The sequence below is a fragment of the Bubalus kerabau genome, chromosome 14 (assembly GCF_029407905.1).
Source record: "Bubalus kerabau isolate K-KA32 ecotype Philippines breed swamp buffalo chromosome 14, PCC_UOA_SB_1v2, whole genome shotgun sequence".
Lineage (NCBI taxonomy): Eukaryota > Metazoa > Chordata > Mammalia > Artiodactyla > Bovidae > Bubalus > Bubalus kerabau.
In genome coordinates, this window is record NC_073637.1 from 76,078,195 (window position 1) to 76,087,410 (window position 9,216).

Here is a 9,216-nt window from a genome sequence, read left to right on the forward strand (position 1 = left end):
AGGCTGTAACAAACCTAGACAGCATGTTAAAAAGCAGAAACATCATTTTGCCCACAAAGGTCTGTATAATCAAAGCTGTGGTTTTTCCAGTAGTCATGTACAGATGTAAAAGTTGGACCATAAAGAAGGCTGAGCACCAAAGAACTGATGCTTTTGAACTGTGCTGGAGAAGACTTTTGAGAGTCCCCTGATCAAGGGGATCAAGCAGGAAGATCAAACCAATCAATCTAAAGGAAATGAACCCTGAATATTCATTGGATGGACTGATGCTAAAGCTGAAATTCCAATACTTTGGCCATCTGATGTCAAGAGCTGACTCACTGAAAGACCCTTGATGCTGGGCAAGATTGAGGGCAGGGGGAAAGGAGGTGAAAAAGGATGAGATGGTTGGATGACATCATCAACTCAATGGACGTGAATTTGAACAAACTCCAGGAGATAGTGAAGGACAGGTTAGTTTGGTTTGCTGCAGTCCATGGGGTTGCAAAGAGTCAGACACAACTGAGCAACTGAACTGAACTGAAATAGAGGGAACTTGGAAATACTTTTTTTTTAAGACCTTAAATGAGACATAATTCACAAACATCACAAATTTCACCCTTTTATTTTTTTGCCAAGTCATACAGCATGTGGATCGTAGTTCCCTAACAGGGTTCAAACTTGTGCCCTCTGTAGTAAATGCACGTTCTTAATCAAAGGACCACCAGGAAAGTCCAAAATTCACTCTTTTAAAGTGTACAATTCAGGGTTCTAAGTATAGTCACAAGGTTTTGCAATCATTACCAGTAACTCCAGAGAAATTTTACCATCCCAGAAGCAGACACTGCACTCATTAGCGCTCTGTCCTCACTCTTCCCTCCCCGCAGCCACTGGCAGCCACTAATCTACTGTCTTACTGCACGTGCCTACGCCAGAAATTTCAAATAAATGGAACCCCTCATCCACTATGTGGCCTTTGACATCTGAGTTCTTCCACTTAGCATGACCGTAAGGTTCACCCACGTTTTGGACGTATTGGTACTTCATTCCTTTCTAGGCCTAAATAGTATTCCACTGTCTGGATACAACATATTTTGTTTATTCATTCATGAGCTGATGAGTATCTGGATGATCTTCACTTTTTAGCTATTACAAATATTCTATGAACACTTGTGTATAAACCTTTATATGAACGTATGTAATTTCTCTCAGGTATGTTCTTAGAAGTGCACACAATGGCTGGCCCCTATGTTTAACATCTTGAAGAATGGGCAAAGTGTTTCCCAAGTCCCACCAGTGATATGCAGGTTCCAACGTCTCCACATCCTCACCAGCATGTGATTTTTTGTGTTTTGTATTTTAGCTACCTTAGCAGCTGTAAAGTAGCATCTCACTGCAGTTCTCAATGACTACTAATGTTAAGCATCTTTTCATGTGCATATTGGCCATTTGTATTTCCTCTTCAGAGAGTAATTCAAATTAGTTGCCCACTGTCCAACTGGGCTGTTGTTTTTACTGTTGAGTTTTCAATACTGTTTATATATCCTGGACATATGATTTGTAAATATTTTCTCCCATTTCACGGGTTGTCTTTTCACTTTCTTTATATTGTCTTCTGAATCACATGTTTTAATTTTTGATGAAGTCTATTTTTTTGTTGTTGCTGTACTTTTGGTGTCATATCTAAGAAAGCTCTCCCTAATCTAAAATCACAAATCTGTTCTCTTCTATGAGCTTTATAGTTTTGGTTTTTAAATTTATGTCTTTCATCTATTTTAAGTTAGTTTTTTTTACATGGTATGAGGCAGCAGTCCATTTCATTGTTCTGTTTGTGATATTCATTTGTGGCACTATTTGTTGAAAACACTTATTTCCATTTGTCTTGGGATCCCACAGAAGTCAATTTAACACAAGTGAAGGGAATTATTTCTTGACTCTCAGTTCTATTCTACTGATCTACGTTTACCTTTATGCGTGCATCATACTATCTTGATTATTGTTTCTTTGTAGTAACTTGTGAAATTAGGAAGTGTGAATCCTTCAACTTTGTTCATTTCTCAAGAATGTCTTGGCTATTCTGGGTTCCCTGCAATTCCATGTGAGCTTTAAAGTCTTTCCATCAATTTCCAGGAAGAAAAAAAAAAAGATAGCTAGGATTTTTATAGGATTACATTGAATTTGTATAGAAATTCAAGGAATATTGCCATCTTAAGAACACTAAGCTTTTCAACGCCTGAACATGGGATTCCTTATCATTTATTTAAGCCTTTCATTCTTTTCAGGGATGTTTTCTAACTTTCAGTGTACAAGTTTCACATTTCTTCTGCTAATTCCCAAATACTTCAATCTCTTTGATGCTAGTATAAACTGGATTGTTTTGTTAATTTCACTGTCAGATTGTTCACTGTTAGTATATAGAAATATAACAGATTATTGTATGTTGATCTTGGATTCTGTAATATCACTGAATTCATTTATTAGGTCTAGCAGGTTTTATGTGTGTGTCTGTGTGTGGGCCTCAAGCAATTTGATACTAGCCTCTCCCAAGACTCAAGTAGAGTATGTGCAGCCAAAGTCTTAACTTCTCTTAATTCTCCACTGAGTACAGGTGATTTGTTCTGATTTTCTACCATTGGTCATAAGTTTAACCTTTGTGTACCTAATCCATAATACTGGTATAAACTATTTGTAATAAACTTTCATGGTACTTGATAAATACTGGTTTAACACAGGCATGAAAAACTGAATCAAGAGATGAAATGAAAATAGGGTTCACTGAATTTACATAAAGCAGCAGTGAAACAAAGGCCTATTAGTAAGTATTCTTTGTAAAAAATTCAGAATCTAAATTATAAATTTAGTATTTCTGAACATATTTTACAGTATATGCATACCATATCATGGTCTAAGAACAGTGAAAATTTCCACTTTAGATATCCAACTTGCTGAATGTTTGTTCTGTTTAAAACAAATACTTATTTTGAGTAATAAAAATATCTACTTTTCCTTTATTCGGGGCAATAAATTAGAAAATATAATTAAATTTTAGGAAACAGTAAAGAACAGCACTTTATCCATATGCAAAAAGTTACCCTATTGTTAGGCATCAAGTTAGACAACTATTTGAAATTTAAGATGATTTTACATGCCTTCCATGTTTTGTCTTTGAAACATTATGATCCAAAGTCTCAAAACAAATTAAAAGGATGGCACAGGTAACGTATACGCAGAGTACATCATGAGAAACGCTGGACTGGAAGAAACACAAGCTGGAATCAAGATTGCCGGGAGAAATATCAATAACCTCAGATATGCAAATGACACCACCCTTATGGCAGAAAGTGAAGAGGAACTAAAGAGCCTCTTGATGAAAGTGAAAGTGGAGAGTAAAAAAGTCGGCTTAAAGCTCAACATTCAGAAAATGAAGATCATGGCATCCGGTGCCACCACTTCATGGGAAATAGACAGGGAAACAGTGGAAACAGTGTCAGACTTTATTTTTGGGCGCTCCAAAATCACTGCAGATGGTGACTGCAGCCATGAAATTAAAAGACACTTACTCCTTGGAAGGAAGTTATGACCAACCTAGACAGCATATTGAAAAGCAGAGACATTACTTTGCCAACAAAGATCCGTCTAGTCAAGGCTATGGTTTTTCCTGTGGTCATGTATGGATGTGAGAGTTGGACTGTGAAGAAGGCTGAGCACCGAAGAATTGATGGTTTTGAACTGTGGTGTTGGAGAAGACTCGTGAGAGTCCCTTGGACTGCAAGGAGATCCAACCAGTCCATTCTGAAAGAGATCAGCCCTGGGATTTCTTTGGAAGGAATGATGCTGAAGCTGAAACTCCAGTACTTTGGCCACCTCATGCGAAGAGCTGACTCACTGGAAAAGACTCTGATGCTGGGAGGGACTGGGGGCAGGAGGAGAAGGGGACAACAGAGGATGAGATGGCTGGATGGCATCACTGACTCAATAGACATGAGTTTGAGTGAACTCTGGGAGTTGGTGATCGACAGGGAGGCCTGGCGTGCTGCGATTCATGGGGTCGCAAAGAGTCTGACACGACTGAGCGACTGAACTGGGCTGAACAGAACAAAAGACTTCTCACATCCAGCAATACTCTTCTAAATGATCATTCAAACTAAAATGAAACGTTTTACTACCTGAGTTTAATCTTTGGAAGCATAAGCTTAGATTGTTACCAAATTGATACTACTATAAGAAAAACTGCTAAGTGTTAGTCCCTCTGCTAAGTCACTTCAGTCGTGTCCGACTCTGTGCGACCCCATAGATGGCAGCCCACTAGGCTCCCCCGTCCCTGGGATTCTCCAGGCAAGAACACTGGAGTGGGTTGCCATTTCCTTCTCCAATGCGTGAAAGTGAAAAGTGAAAGTGAAGTCGCTCAGTTGTGTCTGACCCTCAGCGACCCCATGGACTGCAGCCTTCCAGGCTCTTCCGTCCATGGGATTTTCCAGGCAAGAGTACTGGAGTCGGGTGCCATTGCCTTCTCCTGTTAGTCCCTCCGTTGTGTCCAACTCTTTGCAGCCCCACAGACTGTAGCTCACCAAGCTCCTCTGTTCAGGGAATTCTCCAGGCAAAAATACTAGAGTGGGCAGCCACTCCTTTTTCTAGGGGATCTTTCCCAATCAGGGATCGAACCCAGCGTCTCCTACATTGCAGGCAGAATCTTTACCATCTGAACCACTAGGGAAGCCCAAAAGAATGTTCTAAAGTCACAAATGAAGCTACTCTTTATCTTCCGGAACAGTAACTATGGGAAGTTTTCTTCCTCCGAAAGTTAGGAGACAACTTTCTCACAGTCCTTATCCTTTCAGATAAAAGACAAGATCCAAAATGTAGACATTATTACAATTGGTTTTAAAATGCATTCCTAATGAAATTGCTCCCCGCAAAAAATAATATTAGTAAATTATAAACCTTTTCCTAAGGAAATGTTTTAAATATTAAATATTTTCTGTTAAAAATTTTATATAAGAGCTGTTTATGCAATGAAAATATGGTTTATCAACCACAATTTTTATCCTTTTGCTAGCAGGCTTGTTTTCTTTTCTCTCTCAAGATCAAACTACAGCAAATACCTTGTTTTCATCTCCTCCTCCAAATTTCTGTACAAAGAGGTAAGCATATGATATCCACTACCTAGAGTTAGTTGAATGGCCATGAATCCCATGCCATGTCCTTAGAATTCAACTGTATTAAAAGGTGCCAAAAGGTTTTTGGACAGTACCTTCTAAAGGGCATATTATTTTCTCAAGGGCTTCAGTCTAACAAGTTTTCACTAGGAGAACTTGTTTTCTAGAATTCTCCAAAGGGTACCTGATACTCTCAAATCACTGTCAGGTAGGTAACAAATCTGCCTAGCATTTAAAATTCAGCAGTTTATTACATAAAATAATTTCTAATATCCAGAATTTAGAGACTCGTACAAAACTCACTGAGACGGCGGGCGAATCTGGATTACTGAGCTATTACAACAGGAATTCTGAGTTTTCTCTGTGCCTAAACCCAACTTTTGCAATTTGGTGAAGCCTCTGGACCTCTTCTTTGAATATTATTATTAAACATATAATAGGATTTACAAGGAAACTAAAAAGTAAACTTGGAATATGTCTTTATGTACTCCTACACTATATTAAATAACCAGTACAGTGACGCAAAATAACTACTGTAATCTTGAAGAAATAAACAGTATTTCTAGGTATCTGCAACAACCAGTGTGGCATGAAAACATCTGTGATTTCTACTGATGACCAAGTCACAAATTCTACTGTGGCTTATTGCTTATGTTCACAATTGAAGAACATAGATTTTGGTTAAAGTTGAGTGAAAATGCCTGGTACCATTCTATACATTCAAGTTCATGATCCATCTAAAGTCTATATATGCACCCCAATTAACTCGATCATAATCTCATATTTTACAAATGAAGTTTTGCTTATCATCATCCTAGCACATTTGTGTATACATAAAGCAAAGCATTTTATGAAAGTCTTCGTTAAGTTTAACTTGTCTTTAGGACAAGGTTAAAACTAGTTTCCAGTTGTTTTAGGTCTTTCTATAACTGAACGAGACGTTAGCCAATTGGGCTAGACCTCGTGCATTCACTTTCATTTTAAAACGTATCATCTGTATCAACCCTAAAAACGGTCCCCATAATGTAGGTCAAGAATCTTTTCACATGTTTCAAATTTCTACGATATGCCTGACTTACATGGACTAACATCTTAAAAGTCAGAAACCTATTTGTACCTAGAGCATCACATTTTAAACATTAACTCCCTGCCTCCCTTCAACCCAGTAACTTAGGTTATCAGAGGTTTTTTTTTCTTTTTTTTAACAGAAAAAAAAAAGTTTAAGATGTGGGTGTTAAATTTCTATAATATACGTGACTTAACAAGGGCTAACATCTTAAAAGTCAGAAACCTATTTGTATACCTAGAGCATCACATTTTAAACATAAGTCCCTGCCTCCCTTCAGCCCAGGAACTTAGGTTATCAGAATGTTTTTACAGTAAAAAAAAAAAAAAAATGTTTAAGATGTCGGGGCGGGGGTACCTCAGAAGCCTTCACTGAAACTTCGCTCTCTCGTTAAGTCTCGGTTCGCAGAGGCTCGGGGCCGCGCCGTCACCCGCACGGCCCAGGGCGAGGAGGAGCGGACGCCAGACGGGCCCGAGGAGCCGAGGCGGGAACCGCGGCCGAGCGGGGCGGCCTCGGCATCCCCCTCAGAGTCGTCCCCGAGTCCCCGCGCGCGCGGCCCGGCCCGGCGCAGCCCACCCGCCCCCGCCCGGGAAGTCACCTGAAATGAGCGGCCAGGGAGCAGCGGCAGCACCACACGGGCATCGGTGGCGGCGCCCCGGGCGCCCGAGCGCGACCGCCTCCCGCGGCGGGGTGGCCCGGTCGGGGCACCCGCCGGGTCGCGGGGGTCCTCGGGGCGCCCCGCGCTTCGCCGTGGTCGCGGCCGCCGGAAGCTGCGGCGCGGCGGCGGCGGCCGGGCTCTGAGGCGGCGGCGGCGGCGGCCCGGGGCCCGCCTCAGGGCAGCCGCTTCCGCTCCGGGCCGCGGGTGGCCGAGGTCTCCGTGCGCCGCTGTTGGGGGCGGGCCGCGGGGGCGGGCGCGCGGCGACGGCGGCGGAGGCCGGCGTGCTCCTCCTCGCAGGTGCGGCGGCGGCCGAGGCCCGCGATTGGCGCAACCGCGCCCGGGGCCGGCCGGGGGCCGGGCCTGACGAGGCGCTGGGGCGGCTGGGGCTCCGCCGAGGCCCGGGCACCGCGGCCGGCCTTCTGGCGTCTGGCCGGCTGGGCCCGGGGCCAGTTACCGGGGAAGAGTGGGCGCTGCTCGCCCCGGCGGCCGGCCGGTCCGCGGGAAGCGCCAGCGGGCCTCGCGGCCTCTGCGGCCGGCGCGCCCCGGCGTCCGCAGTCAGGCCGCGCCGTCCTCTCGCCGAGGACGCCCGGGGACACCGCGACTCCCGCTCCACGAAAACCGTTTATTTTATTTTATTTTTTTAAGCGCTTTTCCTCGCGCCGGGCCTGGGGCCAGCCACCCCCAGCTGCCGCGCGCCTGCTTTCCGCTCTGGACCCGGCCTCACGGTCGCCTGGGAGAGCTTGGCGAACGGAGAGGCCCGGGTCCCCAGCCCCGGGTTCTGGTGGGGGGCGTCGGGCGTCCCCGCCGAGGTCCCCCTTCCTTAATAAGTAAGTGGTGATGCTGCTAAAAAATATGGTTGCTCTGCCCTGCCCCAGATTCAGGGACTCGGTGTGTTTTATTTCAGTCCCTCCGAGTGATTATAATGCAGGAAATGGTTAAGAGAGGTACCGAGTAATGAGAGTCCCGTATTCGGTATTTTCAAGAAATGAACACGGGACGAAACCTGGGCCAAGTGCTTGACTGCATATACTGTTATCTGGGAGATGTCATTGGATCACTCCTTCCAAAAAGTGCTGAATATTTTTGCAGTTAAAATCTTGGATGCAGAAGCTTCTGTTTTTAAATACTTTTAAGTTCTCAATTTTTCCTGAATGTCGTCATGAACAAACCTGGACTTAGCAGGTATTTTAGAGTCTATGGCGCTTAAAAGGAAATTTTAGGACTCAGCCTCCCTCCAGGATTATATAATCTAAGATAATATTCATATATATATATATATTCATTTTACTCTGTTTATTTTTACTTTAGTGTTTCAGAAAGTGAAGCATAACTTTTCTGTTGACAGTCACATTACCCTTTTAAAGAACTAAATTTGTAAAAGCTATGCCAATCCTGAGAGTTGAAATATGAAGGTTTATGAGTACTTTTGTATAATTTTTTCTTTTCTTTATGCCTTTTTCATTTTGAGTTTTCTTGCAGTATCTTCAGGTGAAATAATAAAGTGGGCATATCAAATTTTAGCCTTAATCAGGCTTGTATTTAAACCTTGGTAATTTGCTATCATCGTTTTTACACTTGATAAGGCTAATGATTAAACCAGGTCACAATAATTACATAGAGGATTTTTCTTATAGCAAATAGGGCACATCAGAGCTTTTGTTTTTTTGAAATTGTAGGTGAGGTACTATTTAAATATAAAATTCTGGTTTGATGAGGTTGTGGGGCAACAGACTCAGATACTGCTGGTGAGAGTATAAATTAGCATGTGATGCAAAACTCCCGTATCTGCGTAGTAGTCTCTCAGCCTCCTTCAGCAGGTGTAATCACACATTTAGGGTGGAACTCATCTCACACCGGCATCCATTCCAGTCAGTGGTACCTTCTGGGCTTGCTAAACCCTCCTTATTGGTATATAATATACCAGTATTTTATACAATAAATTATGGAATCTGCCTGCCAAGCAGAAGCATGTTTGATCCCTGGATCAGGAAGAGTCCCTGAAGAAGAAAATGGCAGCCCGCTTCAGTATTCTTGCCTGGAAAAATCCCAAGGACAGAGGAGCCTAGCAAGCTATTGTCCATGGGTTTGCAAAGAGTTGGGTACAATTTAGTCACTAAACAACAACATGGGTTAGATTACAGTATAATAGTTAAAAGGACTGTGTATATTGGAATCTTTGCTCTGCTGGCAGTGTGATCTTGGGCAAGTTCCTTAGCATATCTGGGCTTTGGTTCCGCATCTCTAAAATGAGATAATACTTAGTTCATTGGTTGTAAGAACTAAATTCACAAATACTTAATAAGGCACTTCCCATAGGGCCTGGCATGTGTTAATCACTGAAAAAATGTTCTTTTTCA

General features: G+C 42.8%; 1 protein-coding gene across 1 annotated transcript in view; it reads right to left on the minus strand.

Moving 5' to 3' along the window:
- Positions 1-6,987, minus strand: part of OSGIN2 (oxidative stress induced growth inhibitor family member 2) — a 29,455-nt gene extending 22,468 nt beyond the window's left edge. The window contains exon 1 of the mRNA XM_055546715.1: positions 6,800-6,987. Coding sequence (XP_055402690.1) covers positions 6,800-6,843 — 44 coding nt within the window. The 5' untranslated portion in view covers positions 6,844-6,987. The remainder of the gene's footprint in view (positions 1-6,799) is intronic.
- Positions 6,988-9,216: the final 2,229 nt, after the last annotated feature.